Source organism: Brassica napus, chromosome A7 (assembly GCF_020379485.1).
Source record: "Brassica napus cultivar Da-Ae chromosome A7, Da-Ae, whole genome shotgun sequence".
Taxonomy (NCBI): Eukaryota; Viridiplantae; Streptophyta; class Magnoliopsida; order Brassicales; family Brassicaceae; genus Brassica; species Brassica napus.
Window position 1 is genome coordinate 9,342,437 of NC_063440.1, and position 23,068 is coordinate 9,365,504.

The 23,068-nt window shown below is 34.3% G+C and overlaps 2 protein-coding genes and 1 pseudogene across 2 annotated transcripts; 2 read left to right on the top strand and 1 right to left on the bottom strand.

Annotated features, from left to right (window-relative positions):
* The first annotated feature begins 224 nt into the window (after positions 1-224).
* LOC111199199 (protein PSK SIMULATOR 3) lies at positions 225-2,264 on the top strand. Its single transcript, XM_022688675.2, has one exon. The coding sequence runs from the start codon at positions 633-635 to the stop codon at positions 2,121-2,123; it is 1,491 nt and encodes a 496-aa protein (XP_022544396.1). The 5' UTR covers positions 225-632; the 3' UTR covers positions 2,124-2,264.
* Positions 2,265-4,768: 2,504 nt separating this feature from the next.
* LOC111199435 lies at positions 4,769-16,267 on the bottom strand (annotated as a pseudogene).
* Positions 16,268-18,643: 2,376 nt separating this feature from the next.
* LOC106355107 (bystin) lies at positions 18,644-21,430 on the top strand. Its single transcript, XM_022688676.2, has 11 exons — positions 18,644-18,896; positions 19,292-19,519; positions 19,597-19,723; positions 19,798-19,849; positions 19,928-20,255; positions 20,346-20,425; positions 20,508-20,555; positions 20,631-20,777; positions 20,846-20,918; positions 21,006-21,084; positions 21,177-21,430. The coding sequence occupies exons 1-11, from the start codon at positions 18,780-18,782 to the stop codon at positions 21,251-21,253; spliced, it is 1,356 nt and encodes a 451-aa protein (XP_022544397.1). The 5' UTR covers positions 18,644-18,779; the 3' UTR covers positions 21,254-21,430.
* Positions 21,431-23,068: the final 1,638 nt, after the last annotated feature.

The following is a 23,068-nucleotide window of genomic DNA, read 5'->3' on the forward strand; positions in this document are numbered from 1 at the left end:
ATTATAATACTGTTTAGAAACTATTACAAGAGATTATCATAAACAAAAATCGTAGATTGATACTCCATTAGGTTGTTGAAAAAAGATGTGAAAATCTGATATTTGAATAAGTTGGAATTTCAGTAATTATGTAATGCCAAAACAAGAAAAACATTAGTGGAACAAGTACGACCTGCAATGCATCACTCCATTTCAAAAATAATAATAATTAATACCTCTCGTTAATAATAATAAAAAAACAACTCTCTCTCTTTCTCTTCTACTCCACTTTTTTCCCAGATTCAAAATCTCTCAACTTTCTCTCTCTACAAGAAGCTTGCGAGCTGGGACCAAAGTGTTAAGTTTCTCTCATTCAAGTCTCCTCCTCCTCCTTCTTCCTCATTTTTCCACTTTAGCCTCTCCAATACGCGCAAAAAGCAAATCATAACACATCGAATGGTTGTGTCTTCCTTTTAAGCACCGCCCATAATCCCCAATGATTATCCCCTTTTCATGCGCGAAAGCAGAACGTCTTCCTCTTCTTGAAACCCCCTTTTAATCTTTAGCCCCTGAGAGAGAAGAAAGAAACAAACTTTATTCGATTATATCTCTCTCTGTTTCAAAGTCTCGATCTTTACTCAAACCCCCTCTCGATGGTCGCAGAAGCTTGGCTAGTGAAGATGAGCACAAACCTCAAACACGCCCTCCTCCTCGAACCCTCCTCCAAAAAAGGAGCCCCTCCTCCTCCTCTCCCCAAACAAACAATCGGCATCCTTTCCTTCGAAGTAGCCAACATCATGTCCAAAACAGTCCACCTCCACCGCTCCCTCTCCGACTCCGACCTCTCCACTCTCACATCCCACGTCTTCCTCTCCCCAGGAGTCTCAACCCTCGTTTCCTCCGACTCCAACCACCTCCTCGACCTCGCCGTCTCCGAGAAGCTCGACGACCTCAGCCGCGTGGCCAGCGTGGTCTCCAGGCTAGGCAAGAAGTGCACCGAGCCCGCTTTACAGGGCTTCGAGCACGTCTACGAGGACATAGTAAGCGGTGTGATCGATTTTAGGAAGGTGGGGTTCTTGGTCAAAGATATGGAGAGTATGGTTAAGAAGATGGAGAGGTTGGTCAACGCTACTTGTGCTCTTTACTGCGAGATGGAAGTGATGAATGAGCTCGAGCAGGCGGTGGTGAAGCTTCAGAGGAGCGGACAGCATCAAGGGAGCGTTAAGGCCTTTGAGCAGAAGCTTATGTGGCAGAGGCAGGACGTGAAGAGTCTTCGAGAGGCTTCTCTTTGGAACCAGACTTATGATAAGGTTGTTGAGATGCTGGCTAGGACGGTTTGCACGATCTACGGTAGGATTGAGACTGTGTTTGGTGGGTTGGGTGTGAGAGGTAAAAAGGATTCGAGTTTGAAGAGGAGGGAAGCAGAAGGAGCGGATTTTAGTTTCCCTTGTGGGACTAATCCAGGGAGGATGTTCATGGAGTGTCTCCCTATGAATGTTTCTTCGAGGAGTCATGATGATGATGAAGAGGAGGAGGAGGAGGCTCGTAGTATCACGTTTCCTAGAGCAATGAGGAGTAGTAAGTTCGGTTCCAAGAGCAGGTTAACGCAACACGCTTCACCTTCAACCGTTGGAGGATCTGCGTTATCATTACACTATGCGAATGTGGTTATAGTTGTGGAGAAGCTTCTCAAGTACCCTCATCTGATAGGAGAAGAAGCTAGAGACGATCTTTACCAAATGCTACCGACCAGTTTGAAAACATCCTTGAAGGCTAACCTCAGGTCATACTTGAAGAACGTTTCGATCTACGACGCTCCTCTAGCTCACGATTGGAAAGAGACTATAGACGGGATACTCTCCTGGCTTGCTCCGTTGGCTCACAACATGATCAGATGGCAGAGTGAGCGCAACTTTGAGCAGCATAACCAGATTGTGAAGAGGACTAATGTGCTTTTGCTTCAGACCTTGTACTTTGCTGATAGGGAGAAGACGGAAGCTGCCATTTGTAAGCTTCTTGTCGGGTTGAACTACATTTGTCATTACGAACAGCAGCAGAATGCGTTGTTGGATTGTGCGAGTAGCTTTGATTATGAAGATTGTTTTGAGTGGCAGAGTCAATGCCAAGCAGCTTACTTGGACTAACATTTTGGTTTTGTTTTCAAGTGTTGTTTTATAGATACATTTGTTTATGATTCAACACACATTGTGAATATCTAAACTCTCTAGTCTTGTTTGCATACTTCAAAAAAAAAAAGTTGTGGAATTGAGATTTCAGTTGTGACTTTGCTCCAATGGTTAGAATCATTGGTAAGGGATGATGATAAATGGATGTGAGATTCTTTGCAGATGGGGAAATAAAGCCAACTACCAAGAGAGAGGTTTGGTGAAGAAGGGCATTTAATCAGAGGGAGAGTGGGTAGAGAGTGTGCATTGATGATGTCTTATTGAACCAATATTGATAGCTTACACACAGTTTTAAAAGCTATAACGACAGCCTCTCTTGTTTCCTTTCCTATCTTGTCAGTTGAGTTTGACAATGTAAACGTTTCCTTCCCTACAAAAGGGCACTTCCATGCTGCTGGCTAATGCATACCAGATTCTCAAGAGAGAAACAAACACACATTTGAGTGTAGGTGAAGATGTGAAATCTGAGCAGGCCTTGTTCAAGGACTTAGAGAAAATGCTTTCAAATACATCTTTAAGCAATTCCAAGTACTCTTTGAGGTACTCCTGGTCAACAATAATGCTCTTACAACCATTTCAAAAATGTTTGTTTAAAACCGGTCAACATAAATGCCTAAAATGAATTATATTATCCCAGAAGACTCTTACAACCACAATTACTGACAAAATTTGATCACTATATATATATATATAGTTACGGTTACTGAAGATATCTATCAAGTTGGTTAGGTACGGTCCATGAATCTTCTAAGCTCGTTTCTTGATATGTGAGAGAGTTAGATTGATCTTGTAAGTTGTAACTGTAATCTACAACGGACATGGTGAATTATTATTGCTCAAGAGGATAAAGCCAAGGATTCCATAGAGTTTCACATTCCGTGAACTCACATATGTAACATCGTGAGATTCGTTTCTGAGTTAACTCGTGAGAGTCATTAGACTTTAAGGATTGATTCATTGAAGATTTTGGTGTATGATTCATCCGCAACAGGAATTGCCATATATCGAACTACGTACCAAACATATTTTCTCGATTACATATATAACAGATACCCTCGGAGTCATTCTCGAATTTAGATTTTGGTCTTTGTTATAAATGATGTTAAAGATTTTGTTACACATGCGACGTAATTTGGTTTTTAGTTAACTAGGTTTGCATAAAACCTTGCCGAATTGAACCAAAAATGCGAGTAGGTCCTATAATCAGTTTAATTTGTTCTTTAGATATTTTACTGAACTGAAAAAAATCGTTTGGTTAGAGCCTGGTTTAGTTTGGTTAGTTTCAGTTAAATTATAATTTTTTTTTTGTGGACAACAGTTAAATTATAATATATTCGTAAATATGACTTGAAATTTGGATATGATTTTTGGTTTTTGTTTGGTATAAACCGGTATGTTTCAGTTTGATTTTTTTTTTAAATAAAGAAAAAACTAACCGACTACAAAATCGAATCGAGAACCAATTTTTTATTTTTAAAAAGTATGCTGATATGAACTAAAATTCTAACCGGATCTAGACCACGAATCAAAATTTTGGTTCGGCATATTCGATTTGATTTGTTAGTTTCCGAAACTTAGATGAATCGACTATCTATTTCTCCACGATAACTATCACATAGCATCAGATCCCCACCAGACTATATATGTTCAACATTTTTTTCATAGAAATCTTAATCAGATTCAACCCAAATTGTCTTTTCCACCGGAAAGCATCAAATTTCTCTGCTGCGTAAGCAAATATGCCAGAAACTACAAGTCTGTGGCACATTATCCCGTCGGATCTATAATGGTGAGAGGTGTTGTCGGATTTACTACGATTGTGAGAGGCAACATGTGATGATGATTCAAGGCGACATAGCTTCCATCGGAGGAACTGGTTCCACTGTTTTTGTCTACGGCTGAGGTGGAGAGAATGTGGCATCGCCGACATGACGGAAATAGAACAGAAATGAATAGTCATAAGGAAGAGTTTGATCATGAGAGAAGATCAGTTTTCACCATCGCAATCGTTGAGAAGGAGAAGAAAGAAGCATGAGATGATCAACTTTTATATATATATATATATTAGATTTTTGATTGGTTAAGTTTGATTTTAATTTTTTTGGTTAAGAGTAAACCGATTAAACCCTGTAAACCGATTTAAAACCATCATCCATGGGTAATTAAATTTTGAACTATTGATTCGTGGAAAAATAAGTTTGCAACTATTAAACTATAGCACGGGGTCATATATAGTTTCAGTTTCAAATGAATTGATTTTCTCGTTGTTATATATATGTATATATATTTTGTTTTTGGTTGGTTAAGTTGATTTTAATTTGTTTGGTTAAGAGTAAACCGATTAAACCTTGTAAACTGATTTAAAATCATCATTTATGGGTAATTAAATTTGAACTATTGATTCGTGGAGAAATAAATTCACAACTTTCAATTCATGGAGATCTAGCATGGGGTCATAATTTGGTGGAGATTTGGTGCTATAAGATAGCGTAATCTACGAGTCTCCTGATCAGTTAAAATTATTTATGCTAAAAAGCTATGTCTATGTTGTATTAGTTGGGGATGCATTTTAACTCTATTTATTTTCCAGTTTCTTGTATTACGAGACATGGGGTTATGCAGTATGTTTGACTTCTAACGTATGAACAAAGATGACAAAACCTAGCAACTTGTGAATAATGGACCCAAGACCCTCGGTTAGGTATCTCAAGGCTACATAATTTAATTTGGGCAATGAAATGCATACAAAAACATACTTGTTTCTTATCATTTTTTGTTATATTTTATTTTTTACCATCGTTCATGTGTATATATAAGACTATACATCTAATCAATTAATTTAGAGTCTTAAATTTTATTTATTGTTGACAAGTCATAGTAAATCATAATAATCAATAAAATCTGTTCAGAAAAATTAATGATAAATAATCAAGTAAATATGTTCATATTAATAATAAGTCATTTTAATTAGAAATTTGGTTACAACAAAATCTGTTCAGAAAAATTAATAAAACCCTATCAAATTTTTTTTAATATTTTTATAAAATAATGCATTATAATTTTCGTAATTAATAATGTAATTTTACTATAAATTAATGATAAATAAAATTTTATCATTCACCAAAATAAAATAAAAATTCTATGCTATTTTATAAATTTTATATTATAGTCTATATTATATTAAAGTAGACGTGCTCTATAATTAAATATGAAAATATATTAAATTGGTAGATTAACATAATTTTTTAAGAAATGGTTTCATTTAAATAAATTATTATTCATCGTCAAATCGGGTTAAAATTCGTAAACCATATAATATTGTATACAAAAACTAAAGTTATTAACATATGTTACACTTTTATATCTACAACTATATATTATCATTTTATTTTTTTGAAATACACAGTAATATATTATCAAACAAATAATTATATACATAATATAATACTCCCTCCGTTTCAAATTAGTTGTCGACATATACTAGAATTCTCGTTTCAAAATAAGTGTCGTTTTATAATTTAAATGCAAAATTTATTGACATTATTCTCCAGTCTATGTTTTTTATAGGTTGAAATATGGTTAGGTGTATTAGTAATGATGTTTTAAATTTGAAAATATGTAAAATTAAATAGTTTATTAATCTGTGTGCATAAACTTAAAATGACAATTAAAATAAAACGGATGAAGTAATATATAACTAAAATTTAATTCATGTATTATTTCAAAAATATATTACTAGTAAATTTTGAATTTTTAATAATTACTTGAAAATATTAGTGACAAATCTATTTTAATTATAAATTTAATATTTATTTTAACTATAACAAAATCTGTTGAGAAAATATAGAAAAGTTTATCAAAAATTCATATATATTTTAATAAAATATTGAATTAATTTTGTTTTGAAGAAATTTCAAATTTATTGATCTGATAAAAAAAGAATGTTATATACATAAGTTGAATCTATGAGGTAACTAACTATACTCTATGGTTCGAATCCGTATTGTAGCCAAAATCAAAGCGTGATTTCAAACCATCTGCTAAGCATTCCTCCTAGCTTATGATCAGATGGGTATTTGAGGGATTAAATCCTATTCCTCATAGCCTTGTCCACAAGTCTTCTGATCTGATCAAAAATAATTTTGTAATTTTATAAATTTCTCTTGACCAAGTATATAGTTTTAAAAATAAATATTAAAAACTCAAAGTGAGAATATTCCAAGTTAACTCAGTTTTATGATCTTTTATTATTAAACTAAGATTTCAAAATATTATATTACTCTTGATTCTTACAACATATTCTTTTGTGTTACATTTCAAAAAACTTATATTTTAGCATCTATGATTTTATCTTTTTGATTTTTTTTTTGGGATAATTTGAAAAATACTATTGAAATAGTTCAAAATTTGAAAACTACACCTTTTTTCTGAAAACTACACTTTATTAAATGTGAAAAGACATTTTCATCCATATTATATATCTCAATAAAATTTAAAATTAATAATAATTTTAATATTATAATTGTTTTTGTTAAATAATATTATAACTCTTTGCGTTTTATAACCAAAAGAACTCTATATAACCTTCATCAGTGAAAGCTTTTCCTAAACCAAATTAACTCGTTATATTATCTCAGAACCACCGTTTTCTTTTTATAATCAAGACACATTTTGCACCCGAGGTCTAAACCAAACTGAACAATCAAAACCAGATTCTAATTTTCTAAACCTAGGAGAACCATAAAAATCGAGATGATAAAGTTACACTGATCAACTTTATGTTTTTTCCAAAAAAAAAACAATATTCAGATATATTAAAAATATATTGTGTCGATATTACAGAGTTTTTAAAAAAAATAAATCTTATTCTTGTTGAAATTTTTATTCTAAATATTAAATACTTTATGATATTAAATATCAGGACTGGATAATTTAGTATATTCATATATACAAAAGTGTATTTAAAAAAAAAATACTGGTGTAATTTTCAAATTAAAATCTCGTATAGGTGTATTTCTCCAAATTTTCCCATATATTAATAATAACGAATAAGAAGCTTAAACAATAAGATTATAGAGTTATAAAATATGTAACACTAAATATAAATCATATATTCCAAGTGTGTTTAATTAAAAATGTAATGCGATGGAAGTGTTCTAACTATTAAGCATTTCATGGGAACTTCAAAAAATGATTTTCCAAATTTAATAATATTGATCTAAATTAGTAGAACTAAAATCTTAAAACATATTTACATGGATATATAAATATAACACTGTTTAATTTAAATTTTCTATTACATATTGGTTAATTTATGAAATTTGGGCCTTTCTCATATTTTTTAAAAAAATATTTAATAAATCAGAAAGCCCAACGTATTGTTGTTTTGCTTTCTCATACGAATATACAAATCTATTATGACCCAAATAAAATATACGCGTTTAAGTGTCTTTATTGTTCAAGTGAAACGACACAAGTCTATATAATTGTTTTTTATATAAGACTTTTTATTGATACTTTTTCTAGACCCAAATATATATCTTCTTCTTCATTTTGGTCTCTCCAAATACCGGTTGTGTAAGTTGTTATGTTTTTTTTTTGTATTTTCTTGAACAGTACAAGTAGATCATGAAGAATAGGCTTAGATCTTATTTTGATGGAAGTTTATTTTCTATGCTTATATTTTCTAGAACATTAGGTCTAATAGATTTGTGAGATTGTAGATGATCTAACTAATGGAGACTTATTTTATTGTTATTAAATCATTTTCTTATATCTAAACATTAACTATGAAGATAGTATTATCATGTGTAGTTTATACATCATCTCTTCCTGTTATCAACCAAGATTTTGATTATGAACATGCAGGAAAACAAGTGAAGGTGGCAGACAACAAAAACTTCATAACAAGTGAAGAGGCCGGGAAAATAGAAAGTCAAGAGCATTATAGGGCGATTCTCGCTATGTATAAAGAGCAGAAGAATGCCGTTGTTGCCAAGCATGATGAGGAGATTGAAATGAACCATATTCAAGCTAAATTGGAGTTACTTGACGAACTCATTGAGTTGTCAGCCCTGAAGTATGAGAAAGAATAGCTTAAAGTGAATATTAGGCTTGCACATGCGAAGGTGGATGATGTGAATGTTCCTAATATCGATTGGTTGAAGCTGGGTGAGCCAAACATGTATGCTTAACCCCTTGGCTTTCTAAATCTCTAAAACTTGGTCATCTATTTATGTTTTTGTTTATTCGACCTTAAATTCAAAACTTATTTCGGATTTTACAACCGGTTTTACTTTAATTATATTCGGATCTAAACCTAGACTTATTTTGTTTTTAAGTTAATTGCTTCTTTTTTTTTTTGCATATCTCACTTGATTTCTTTATGCTTTGTTGTTGTGATTTTTGTTTGATTCGATTAGCTTGCTTGATTTATAAGTTAGTTATAGTGTGCTATTTCAAGTAGGCAAGTACTATGAAGTCCTCGGCGAGCTGTTTTCGGGTGGGCCAATATATTTAAGAGCGGAGTCATCAGGAGGCCAAAATTATCGGATTCCAGCTCTCGGTTTAACTTATCTTATTTTTTTGCGGCAAGCGGTCGGATGACTTGGTCAAGCCTCTGGTGAGCGGTAATGGGTCTGCCGTGTCGGCCCTGTTAAGGCTTGGTAGAGTTTGTGTTTAGATTAATTTTTTTGTCTTTTCGTTTCTTGTCATTCTCTGTAATTCTACCAAAAATTTAAAACTTTGGTAATAATATCTCTATATTTTTACTAAAAAAAACTACTGGATTATATCTTTTAAATTATATCCTCTATATGATAACTATAAAATGAAGTCCTAAATATATTATGTGAAACTAGCATTGACAAACTGATAAGAGCCTTGCAAATTAAACTCTTCGTTTTATTATGATTTATTGTAAGAATATTTTCAAATTTCTATATACATCAACATGGAAATCCATGTAATATGCTCCAGTTAATACTTTATTATTATCATACAATGTTAGTGCTCAACTCTTTGATATGATCATTCAACCGCAAGTTTACAGTTTGTCACTAATCAACACACAAGGACCCACATTATAATAAAGATATGCATTCGTAGATTGTTATTATTGATGGTTTATCCAATTTTGATGGTATGCATGATTATCTCTTGACATCTTTATGATTCCTTATACAGATCAAACCGTGATGTTAATACTCGTTCTTAGGAGTGCACTTTGGAGCAGAGCTGAGTTTGATGGGTTTGGTTTTGAGAACAGGATTTTGTTCGAAAAAGTTGGCCGGTCGGAGTTCAAAGCCGCTGGACAAGGTAGGCATTGTCGGAAAATCTTCTTGACATGGAACATGGTGGAATCCGACTGTGTACCACATCACTATATCTTTCTTCTCTATTTCCCTATTCCTGCAAAGTTTTATAAACAAAAGAATACTCATTAATTTACAAAATAATACTAAAATTTTACATAAAACTGTTATATGCATACAAGTTTGTATTGTTTTAATAAAGTAAATAAGGTATTTATGTTTCTGTAATTCCGAAAAAGAAAATTATTGCATCAATCCCTTAGGTTCTCTCTCAAGAAATGCATAGTTCGTATGTAACATGCTAATGCGTTAGCTTAGCGCATCTTTATACGAATTAAAGAGAGATGTAAGTTACCTTTGGGACCAGACGGCTAATGTGTCGTCGCCTTGGCTACGATCAGCGTAGAGACCGCTAGCCCAAACCTCCGACTTGTTATAGAGCGTGATCCACACGTTATAGTTGGTGAATGCTCCTCGAATCTGTGGGTAATCATCGTGGGCCATTAGTGTGCTTGAAACCGGCCCAGGAAATAAACGATATCCAACCTCATTGCCATGCTTCGTTAGCCGGTTAGGGTTAACCACCATCAGCTCCTCCGCTCTCAGCCCTAGCTTCACACGAGCCTCTGCCTCGGTTTTTACAGTCTTCCGATTCGTTGTCCAATAGCTTTTTCTCGGTGTCTTAACAGATTTTGGTGTTCTCTTGGTCACAAGTTCCGTGCGGACGAAGGAATTTTCCGTACCATCGATGTCAAGATCAAGACGGTATGTCACAAAATGGTCGTGGTTGACTCCAACGGTGTTGTCCGCTACAATTGTCCCGTGGATATCATCTTCTTTGATCTCCGATGTGTGAACATATTCCACCGGTTTGACTTCTAAAACTCCGGTTAAACCAACCTAGGCACATGAGCATATCAAATGTAGAAATATCGATCTAATAATCTAGTTAAATATTATTATCTGATTTTACCAGTGTTGGAATTTTTTAAACATTGTTGTGTTTACGTTTATATATCACATTGTTTTATCAAATAAAAAAGGGTAAACTCATTTTTGTTGATTACTATTTCAAAGAATATTTCTGTGTTTGTGAGTCACCTTTAGCATCTAAGATATCAAATCCCAGAGTTTTCATAACTTAAAATGTATATCCTAACCTAAACAGAGTCTCATAAGACATTACCTCCATTTTGATGGCACCGCTAGGTTTGAACTCGTAATCAACTATGTAGTCATAGTTCCCCACGGTCGTCACCATCCTGGCGACAAGACTTACATCCGGTCTTACCTCTGTGATCTGCATCAACATTTATGAAACTAGAAATCATGCTTTTCATATTATAAATATATATATATATATATATAAATCATAAAATGATATATTAATTATTACTTCTAAGCCGGGAACTTCTGCTTCGGTATGTCGCCACATAATGTCTCCAGCAATTTTTTCAAAAATGCACATAGCTTTTGATATGTTTGTGGGAGTTCCGTCTTGACCCGCAAAAGTACCATCAAAGAAAACGGCACCTGCAGGACAATCGGTGTACGGCTCAAGGGACACTGCCGACTGGCCGCAGCCGAATTCCCCACAGTCAAGGTAAGTGATGAAGTACCAATCCTCACTTGGGTCCATGTAAGGTACATACATTTCAGACAAATGGCCTTTGTACAACAGTACAAGACTTGCCTGTATTTATTCATGTCTATGTCGAAAATTGATGCGAGAGAGATGATAAGACCAGCTCTAACGTCGAATGATATGTGAAATTCCCAGTTTGCCCATCTATTTCAAAAGAATATAAACTAGTTTATAAGTTATAACAATGAATATTTATTTATTTTAATCAAATTTACTAAGCAAATAATTAGAAAAAGCAAATAAGAAGCAAAAGTCATAACATCCTATAAATATATCTATAACGACTTGACTAAGTAATAAGTGCAAAACGTACGTGCGAATATATTTTTGTTTTTAATATAATAATTAAAATATAAAATAAATTATACCAATATATATATAACAATTTTTGTTTATGTAATCATTATTTTGAAAATTGTATATATTGGTTAATTTTTTTGTTTAAAAGTTTGTATTCTTGAAATATTTTGGTGTGACTAAATTTTAAATTAGCTAATATAATATTTTGAAAATATTTTTAATTTAGTGTATTATATTTTAGTTTTTTTTTGTTTTTGTTTTTACTATAAACATCAAGCGTAGAAATGATACAACCAACAAATTATTATTTATTTTGTTATCTATAAAAACTTAATATGATAATTTTTAAAAGAACTCGGCTATACTATTTAATTTCCACATGAATTACCCAAAATATATAAAATCTGGCCTAGACTAAAATATGGTAAAGAATCAAAAAATAATTGCATAATGGAAATGGATTAGACTTTACCGAAAATGATACTGTTTGGATTTATTTATTTTTTGTTAGAAAAATATCATATATGCATAAATTTAGGATATTTTGTTATTTTTTTTAATTAATTGTCTATACATTTTTATGGTAGATAAAATAATGACTCTGATGGAAAATAAAATAAAATAATGACTCTATTTTAGTAGAGTAGATAAGTGTAACTTCACTAGTTTTAACAAGCTGTTACTATTTAAGCTGAAAATCTTTTACTTTTATTCTCTATAAATAGCATAAGTTTATTGCCAAATACTAGTAAAATCGTTGTTAGTCAATTTACCTCACAACATGTCCATCTATCTTGAACCCTGGACCGTTTGGCTGCAAAAAGATGCTATTTCTAAGTGTCGGACCAAACGGTGGCTTGAGCTTTGAGAATCGGTATTCCGTCCCATTAGCTTTCGGCAGAGGACCAATGAACCTGTCCTTAAACGTCGTTACCTTCATTTTCTCAAGATTTACTATTATTGTCATTCCCTCAATAGGTCGGAGATACGTGTTCACCGACCCGTTAAGGTAAAATGGAATCGTTTTTATAAGCCTGTCGGTGTCTTTCTCACCGAACCATCCCATAGTTGAGGACGTGACTACAACCTCTGACACTTCCAAGCCCCGTCTCCTGATGGACTGACGAAACGGCTTAAACTTTAGAACAAGCTCGGTGGCTACTTCCTGCTCATCGATAGTGAGCATAGGGTTACCATGTCCTACGCGGATTATGTCCGACACAATGGCTCGAGAGGAAAAATCAACGACGATCTCTCGAGTCTTTCTGTTCTCTCGGGCTATGACGAATGCCTGACGTGGCGGTGGTGTGACATTGTGGTGCAGTGATAAATGCCACGACAAGACTCCGGACTTATCAGGCTCATTGAGACCAACGTACTGGAAGGTGAACCTATGTGTCGGACCAACAGGGTATTTTTTCTTGATGACATTACGGATAAGTTTAAATTCGCTCTCAGTTAACGGATCAAAGGGATGAGGCGGCCGGATGAAGCTTGAAAATGAAATTACGAAAATGGAAGTAAAGATTAAGATGGGGAAGTGAAGTTGAGGCTGTTGAGCCATTGTTTGTGATTTAATGGACTAGGGTTCTCTATACTTTATATAGCCAAAACTTCCACTCTCTTACACTTGAAACAAACGTGTCTAAAGATAGTTATTTAGCAAAACAAACAAGCGTGTCTATTTGTTGATTAAAGGTTTTAGTCCTTATAAAGATAGATATTTCACAAAACATAGAGGGGTATTAGTTTTAGGTCTAACAAAATTAATTATATTATTTGTTTAAACATTAGTTGCTAACCAAATATGTACATCGATCTTGTTGAACCATGTACATGAAAGGGAACCATAAATTTTGTGCATGGGCTCTCTCAACTCACGGAAATTTCAATTTTTTTCTTATTGACAACACATGTTTGAAATGGTAACAGCATGTGTTCATATTTTTTAATAAAGAACAGCATGTGTTCATGCACTGAATGCTTACCACAAACAGAAAGAAGTATATTGGCCTAAAAGTCGGGGTTTCGTTAAATTCACCAGTTGCTTGGCTGATTTAAAGGAAAATAAATTGCTTGTAGTTAATAGCTCACTGACTTTTGAAATTTAAGTTTTTTTTTCCGACGACTTTTGAGATATTTTTATTGTTATATTTGGGGTTAAAATGCGAAGTTCAAATTAATACAAATAACATTTTTACAACTAACTCAACACTAAAAGCAACATTTGAGCCGTTGGTATAGCCGAACTCTTAATGATGTGTCACATTAGGCTATTGTATTCTACTATCTTTGTGTGTTTGATGGTTAAACGTCACATTTAGGCATTTACAAGATTGCTTGTATGATTTTGATTTTATAAATATTTTGAAAGTGGAATTGGAATAAGTGTTTGGGAACTTTTTGTTTCTTTTTTCTTGGACCACTAAGTGTTTGGTAACTAAACGAGAATTTAAAAGGGAAGAAGAAAAGATTAGAGATGTGAATCAAATTATTGTGATAATATGAGTTATGCAACATCATATATATGCATCTCCTTATATAAGACTAGATAACTCCTAATCCTATTAGTAATAACACTTTAGATATATCTTAATCTTTTTAGATAACCATAACTCGGTAATTCGGTAGGATTAGGATAACTTGCGTTTCAGGCTATTGTCAAATTAAACCAACATTGCCCCCCTTAAGCTTGATCTCATCTTCACTCACGATATGCAATCCAAGGAAGCTCCTCATTTCCTTAAACCAAACTCTTCCCAATGCTTTTATAAGTATATCGGCCCTCTTTTCATTACCCGGAATGTGCTCGACTTCAACATGTTCATTCTCAACACATTCTCGAATAAAATGAAACTTTCGATGTATGTGCTTACTACGACAATGGAACACTGGATTCTTTGTAAGTACAATAGCAGATTTGTTGTCAATTTTTACGGTCACCTTCTTGCTCACGACTTCACTCAAGAGTTCCTGAAGCCAAATCGCTTGTTTTGCAGCCTCCGTTGCTGCCATAAATTCAGCTTCACATGAGGATAACGCCATAATCTCTTGTTTTTGAGAGCACCAGATTATTGGAATTTGAACAAGATAGAATATGTGTCCGATCATACTATTGTCATCATCAATATCCATGTTGTGAAATCTATCACTATAGCCAACTAGTTCTCGCTTTGCTGATCGCATGAATCGCAGTCCCATAGTAGTAGTACCACATAAGTAACGTAACACTTGCTTTAAGGCCATGCCATGGGACTCTTTAGGGTCCTGCATATACCTGCTAAGTACTCTAACACTGAATGAAAGATCAGATCGTGTATTTAGTAGATAACGAAGACATCATATGCTCCTTCTATAGTCTATCTTGTCAATGCTTCGCTCTTGTGATGCTTTACACAGTTTTACATTAACGTCCATAGGTATATGAGTGAGGTTGCAGTTATGCATACCGGCTTCTTCGAGGATCTTCTGTGCGTATCTGTCTTGAGACAATACAATGCCGTCATCATGTTGAAGTACTTTGATGCCTAGGTAGTATGTCAATTTATCTAAATCACTCATCTCAAACTTGCTCGCCATCTCCTTCTTGAACTCAATCGTTGATTGCAAATAAGATCTCGTAACGAGCAAGTCATCTACATATACACACACCATAAGAATACCCTTCTTATCTTCTATTTCATAAAGTGATGGTTCCTTCGAGCATCGATAGAACCCAAACTCTTGTAGAATTCGATTGAGCTTGATGTTCCATGCTCTAGAAGCATGTCTTAAACCATAAGGAGCTTTTTTCAGTTTATACACTTTATCTTCCTTTCCCTTGATGTCAAATCCTTCGGGTTGTGAAATCTAAACCTCTTCTTTTAACTCTCCATGCAGGAACGCCATTTTTACATCCAGATGGTGTATCTCCCAACCGTTCGACGCCGCAAGTGTAATGACCAATCTAATCGTTTCAACACGAGCTACCAGCATGAATACTTCATCGTAATCGATGCCATGTCGTTGAATGTATCCTTTTGCTACTAGTCTCGCTTTGTATTTGCTGACACTACCATCTGTGTTCCTCTTTATCTTAACATCCACTTCAGCACGATAGGTTTGAAACCTTTTGGTAAATCGACGAGGATCCATATTTTATTCTTTTCGATAAAAAATATCTTGTCTTTGCACGGATCAACCCAAACTTTCAGCTCTTTAGCTTCTGTAAAGTCACATGGTTAATTGTTTATAACCATCAGGGGTCTTTCACTCTTGGCTTTGGCTAGAAGGACATATTCCTCTAAATACAAAGATTTTGTTGATACTCTGGTTGATCTTCTTAATTGTGGCTGAGTTGCTTCCTCTTCGTCTTTATCATCATCATCTTCTTTGTTTTCATTCTCATTATCATCACTGTTATTCTCGCTTTCAACTCGAGTATCTTTAAAGTTTTCAGTGTTCATTAAAAACTAGTTCAATCTCGAATGAACTGGAGTTGTTGCCTTTCTCTGATTCATTTGTGGTCCAGCTCCATTGTTTCTCTTCATCGAAGTGCACATCAGGACTCACAATTATTTTCTTGCTTGAAGGATCAAGCAAACGATAAGCCTTTGTGCTCGGCTCTGTTCCTAAATATACCAAGACTTTAGATCGATAGTCAAGTTTCTTTTTTCCTGCAACCTTTGTTAAGATCTTAAGATGTCTGAGATTTGGTCTTTTATTACGAAAGGCTTTGTACGGTGTATGTCTGATCAATGATCTGGTTGCAATCCTATTGATCAAATAGGTTAAAAGGCTTCACTCTTCTAGAGGAGAAGAGTTTCTTTTGTTGTAAAATAACCTTTCGATCTCTTGATCGATTTTGTTCTTCGCTTTAGGCGATTTTCAATTTCGCGTTGGCGAATTTTCTTTTCGTTTAGACGATTTTGGGGTGTTAGTTTCAATCAAATCATATTAACTTTTCACTCTTACCTTTCTCTGGTTTGAATTGAACATAAATAAAATTCTATCATAGTTATTCTCCTTCTGGGTTATTGGTTCACTCCGTTTGATTGACATGTTGGAGTTCTCTCTTTGTAAGAAACACTTAGTTCTTGACTCAGAAGTGGTGTCAAGCTTCACTTCATGTTTAAAGTGAAGTATCTGCGATGGTTCAAGACATGAGATTTGGATCTTGCTTTATAGATCCAAGCCGGAATCTAGAAGAATTGGAGTTTCCATAAAGGTCAGTGTTCCAACAAGATTCTGATCTTGTTTTATCTAAAGCTCTTCCTCGGATTTAATCCTAACAACTAGAGAACAAAATCTGGATATTGACAGCGGTTGAAGGCAAGAAGAACATATAACCAGCCTCAATCAAATTGGGACGAAGATGGTCTGGATTCCAGTGAGTTTTTCGGCGCCACCGTTTCTTCCATGGATTATGGATTGAAGAAACGAAGCCACGCGTCGAGTACTTGTCAAACATGCTCTTCATCGCTATCTCTAAGATTACGGGTTTTGTTTGGGCTGAAATGTAATTGGGTCTGTTTGTAAAATTGCTTTTTGGGCTTTCGTTTTTATAAAACCAAAATCGTTGACAAAAAAAAAGCTCATTTGGTCGAAGCGGAATTGATTATCAAGTGTAGATCACATTATCGATTCGATCGATCCCACAGATATTATGATATTTTAAAGGGCAATTGCACTGCATATCTACGTTTGAAACATTATTTAGTTGATTGGTAAGTACACTGTTGACAAAAACATAATCCCCACCTTTACCCCTATAATTAGTATAGTTTAGGCATTTGCAGAACTTCTTAAAATTATTTATTTTTCCTGCTTCTTCTCTCTCTCCTCTAAATAAAAACTGTTCCTATATTAATCTGAATCTTAATTCAAGCTGGTGCATTATTTTAAATTCATTTTTTTAAAAAGATTGAATCAGATATTTAAATTTTCATGCTCAACTAGTTTTGATTATTCTATAAAAGACTCACATTTATATAGTAACAACAATGATTTTTATAGTACTATGACGAGTTTGTTTCATTATGTTTCTTAAAAAAAAGCAAACATGTAACCAATAAAAGATTACCAAGTCATATTATGTTTTAGAAATAAAAAAAGATAAAAAATAGTAATAATTAGCAAAAAAAAAAAAAGTTTTTAGCATTGTTAAAATTGTCACTAAAATCCTAAACCCTAAATCCTAAACATTAAACCCTAAAGACCTCAACAAAATTATAAATCCTAAACTCTAGGGTTTATGATTTATCCAAGGTTTAGGGTTTATCCAATGGTTTATGGTTTAGTATTTTGTATAGGGTTTAGGATTAGAGTTTGGTTTTAGGGTTTAGAACCTAGTGTCAAGAGTTTTAGGGTTTAGATTTAAAAGTTTTGTTGACGATGTTTAGGGTTTATTTACCGATGTTAACAACATAAAAAAAAATCTTTTTTTTCTAGCACTTAATATTGTTTTTTGATTATCTATTATTTTTTACATAAATGGAATATAAGTAACAATTTTTTATTGAATGTCATTTTAGAGATAAACACAAGAAAAACTCATATATTAAGGCATAACTGGTTTTCTCGTTAGCATCCACAAATGCAGTTTTTGTGGTTGATAGCGGTTGCTGGCGTTTTACAACAATCATAGAAAACACAATAAATCGTTTCAAACAACTCTGAACCTCTAAAATTTATAAGCTGGTTTTATCTATCGTTTGCGGTTGCGGACGGTTGCGGAAGAGTAAAATATATATATTTTTCAAAAAAAATTATATAAATATAAAAATAAAAATATACAATTGCAATTTTAAATTGAAATTATAGAAATACTAAAATATATATGTATTATATTTTTATTTATATTTATATTATAAAATTAAAAAGTTATATAATTTTTTAAAATTAATAGTAGAATTTTATAAATATAAATTTAATATTGTTATAATAATATAATTTTTAATGTTTTTAAAATTTATAAAATGTAAATGTTTTTCATTTATGTTTTGACCACTCAAAGCATGTTTCTAAATAAAATAAAATGTCGTTTGATAACATCTAACAGAGATATCTTCATATGAATAGTACTGCAGCCTACCTCTACACTACTCGGATATGGCAATGGGCCAAGTGCGTAATTTCACTTATCTTCCTCAGTCCAACCAGCTAATTAACTTTTCTTTTATGGTTTTCCAGCGAAATTGGCCCATTTTAAATTCTCTTTTCCAATTAAACAGGGGTAAAATAGTAATTCCGTGGTCGTACTCTTACCTAACCTAATGTTTTAGAACTCGAGTTTCAGCAAAACCCCAACTGCTTCTCTATCTCGTGCCGTCTTCTGCAAAAAAAGAAAAGAAGGGGTCCTTCTTCTCACAAGAAACAATGGCGAAGAAACGTGATAGAATAATCAACACACAGCCCTTTATCACCGATGACGCCTCCGTCGCTTCTTCCCGGAAGCGTTCAAAGGTTCCCAAAACCCATCAGCAACAGGAGAAGGTGACCGACTACAAACTTCTCACCATATCTTCGTCTTCTTATTATATTCTCAAAGTTTAGACCTTTTTTTTAACTAAGAAGAAGCTGCTTCGATTTTTGTTGAAATATTCACTAGTCAGATTAATAAGATGGTTTACTAAAACAGAGAGACTCTTAATTAAAGTCTAGACCTTTTTTAATTAAGAAGAAGCTGCTTCTCTGTATTATTTTAGACCTTGTCTGATTTTTAAACCTTTGGTTATTGTAATAGAAGAAGCTTAGATAACTTCACAAGTAAATATGTTTCAGGTTAGATGTTGCAACGACATTGACAAGAGTTGTAAGAAGGTTTAAACATGTCTGCTTGTGTGTTTAGCAGCTTCATAGGATATAAAAATCTTTTTTTTTATCTGCAGTTGATTGAAGCTGGTATTAGCTCCAAGATCATGAAGGTCGCTCTTGCACAGCAAAAGGAGATTGCTGATGAAGAAAACGCCGAGAGGAACCCCAGTGGAGCCGTGTTTGCTGCTGCAGCCGCCAAGACTGCGGAAGAGGAGCAGAGAATCCTGGAGGAGGAGGATGAGAAAGATGATGATATCGACGCTTTTGATGGAAACTTCGAAGAAGATGATAGCTACCACCAAGTGAGCGAGAGCACCCTTTTTACTCTTCTTTTTTTTTGTTTTGAAAGTTTAAAATTCGAAATGTTTCCTTGTTTCAGGAGGAGATCAATGAGGACGACGAGAAGCTGTTTGAGTCATTCTTTGTTAAGGACGCCCCTCGTCAACGTACTCTTGCTGATATCATCATCAAGAAAATCAAAGACAACGATGCTGACTTAGCTGAAGGTTTGATACATGTCTCTTGATGTTTGACTCTATTCTTAAAGCTCATTCCTTTTTTTTTATCTATATATATGCAGAAGAGCGTCCTGACCCTGAGTTGGACCCTAAAGTAACTAAATTATACAAAGGGTAATGTTCTCTTCTCTCCATTCCATATCTGTGTTGAAGCAGCGTTTCTCAAGATGATCTATCTGGTGATGCATGCAGTGTTGCCAAGATCATGAGTGAATACACGATTGGGAAAATGCCGAAAGCGTTTGTGCTGATTACTAAGATGGAGCGCTGGGAGGATGTGTTATACTTGACCGAGCCGGAGAAATGGTCGCCTAACGCTATGTATCAAGCAACCAGAATCTTTGCTCACCACTTGAAAAACAGCCAGATTCAGCGGTTTTACAGCTACGTGTTGCTTCCTCGAGTCAGAGAAGATATCAGAAAGAACAAGAGGCTGCATTTTGCTCTCTACCAGGCTTTGAAGAAGTCTCTCTACAAGCCTAGTGCTTTCAATAAAGGCATACTCTTCCCGCTTTGTAAGGTATGTATCTAGTCTTCCTCCTCTAGAGCAAATAATTGTTATAAAAAAATGTTGCACTTCTCTTACACTTTGTTCCTTTTGAATTTGCAGTCTGGTACATGCAGTCTCAGAGAAGCTGTGATTATAGGGAGCATTCTCGAAAAGTGTTCTATCCCTATGCTTCACTCATGGTATGTGATTTTTTGCATAAATGGACCATCTTCTAAAATTTTCAGATTGTTATCACTAACGTGTGTTTTGCATTAACCACAGTGTTGCTTTGCTGAACTTGGCTGAGATGGAGTATTGTGGAACAACCAGGTAAAAAACTTGTACTACTCCTTTTAGACTTCTTCAACAGGATAGTTCTAAGAGATTTGTTATTATTATATGCAGCTACTTTATAAAAACTCTTTTGGAGAAGAAATATTGTATGCCGTATCGAGTACTAGATGCATTGGTTGCTCACTTCATGAGATTTGTGGATGAGATAAGAGTTATGCCTGTGATTTGGCACCAGTCTCTTCTTACTTTTGTGCAACGGTAACTTTCTTCTTTCACATAAACTTATGTACCTTTTTTATAAGCTTACGTTTAATCTGATGGTTTAGGTACAAGTATGAGTTACTAAAGGAAGACAAAGAGCATTTCCAAACTCTCCTCAAGAGGCAAAGGCACCATCTTGTAAGATCTTTTCTTCTAACTCTAAGAAAACTGAAAACCTATGTTTTGTAAATCTCTACTTAAGCAACTTGTTAATGTTAATTGTAGGTTACTCCTGAGATCCTGAGAGAGCTTCAGGGTAGCAGAAACCGTGGAGAGAAAGAAGATGATCCTATGTTGACTAACTATATCCTTTCTTATATCTCTTCTTTTAATTCTCTTTGGAATTACTTTTAATAGTGTGATATATGCTATGTTATCTCCTTGACTGCAACTCACCTTCAGTTACAACTATCAACAACCCAATCAAAGAAGACAGATTTGACATTCCAGAGGTGCCAATGGAAGAGGACTGATTCATTTCATTGTGTTTGGCTTTGGAAGAAAGAAAGACAACTCTAAAATTCCAGTTTTGTCATTGGTTATTTGCTTAGTTATACAGTAAGAAATGAACATCTTTCTATTAAGTGCAGTTTGAACCTTTAAACATGGTTTTTGTTGTAATCCAAAGTTCGTATTATTTTCTCGTCTCAGTGAGTAGTAGTATTTGGGTTATATGGCATTTGATAATACTAGTTTATCAATATGGTTCTTTCTCTGTAATATTCAACAAGTATTAGTCAAACGAGTTTGAAAACATATACAACCCTAGTCATAAAGAACATGTTAATACGAACTTTTAAATGGATTAAACTTCTTGATACCCATTTGATGAGAGAGACAAGAAGTAGATGTGAAGGTGGTGTTTTATTTATGGCCAAAGTCTGCATGGTTTCTTAATGATACATAGATTTTTGTTTTATCCTTTCTGTGACTGATGTCTCTGTCTCTGTTTAATGTAAGTTCTTCCGTCTTACCGCATTGCAATCTAAAGTTTGAAAGGTGAGAATTTTTTTTTTCATACTCTTCTTACTTGATGTGCCTGTTAAACCGAGTCTAGATCTTTCAACTTACGTATGGACCATCTAGCATGTTTTTTTTTGTGTGTGTAAATGACCATTAAGCATGTTAACATATCAGATCTTCCTAGGATGGCATTGTGTACCCTTTTTCTTTGAGGATTGATTGCGTACAACGGCTTGGAAGATGATGCATTTTCAAATAAAGATGTCTCCACCTCTTTTTCTTAAAAATGGTTACCGTTGAAGAATGACAAAACACAGTTGCGAGCTTTATCTGGAAGGTCCAAACATTTTGATGCTAAGGAGACACCAGGTTATGTGAACTGCCGCCATTTGGATGTGGAAGCTATAAATTAAGGAGAGATTCTCAAAGCTGGTGACGATGCCACAGAGGGGGAGGATGCAAGGGTATCCACATTATATTAGTATTTTACTGTAAGAAACGGCTCTCCACGTTAGAGGCTTTAACTTCCAAGGGTTGGCTGTGTGGGTTGTTCTCTGCCGTTGGCTAACGGTTTTAGCCTCTCCTTCTCTCGCAGTTGCTGGTGGTGTGGAAGTGGAACCAGTGTAGTTTCTACCGTGTTCTTTTCTCCTTCTCCGCTTGAGTTTGCGCGGTACTTTAATTAGCTTGAGAACTCTAAGAAGGTTGGCTTTGGTTTTCATTGTCGAGATGTGGGGTGAAGTCTCTAGTTATGTGGTCATACAAATCAGAACCTTCATCATTGGCACCGGATCTTAGGTGCGGACCATCCCAGTGTCGCTTGTTGTGCTTCGTGCTTTCAATGCTTTAGGCTCGCAGAGGCAGCCTTAATGTGTGCTCTTCTTCTCGGGATTTGGCGTCACCAACGCTAGTGTTTTGGTTTGTACCGCTTGGATAATGAATTGCAAGGAAAATAGTAGACTAATTTTTCTGGATTATGGATTGCTTTTGGCGACGAGTTTCCTACCTCAAGCTGCATCCTTCTCAAGCCGCTACTGTGTGAAGTAAAATGAACTTTGGACAAGGGGCACCCTTCAGTGTATCTCAGAATTCCATCCAAGATTGCATTGTAATCCTAACTAGAGATTGACCCGCACGCCCGTGCGGGTGTTAATTTTTACGGTTTTATAAATTATTTGTTATTTTATCATTAGTGTTATATATTTAAGATGTGTCGTCGTATAACTAATTGTATTCAAAATATTTGGATTGAATCGGGTAATAAGATTATTTTTGGTACAAATATACACTCTTTTCAGATACATTGGTTAATTAAATATTTTTATATT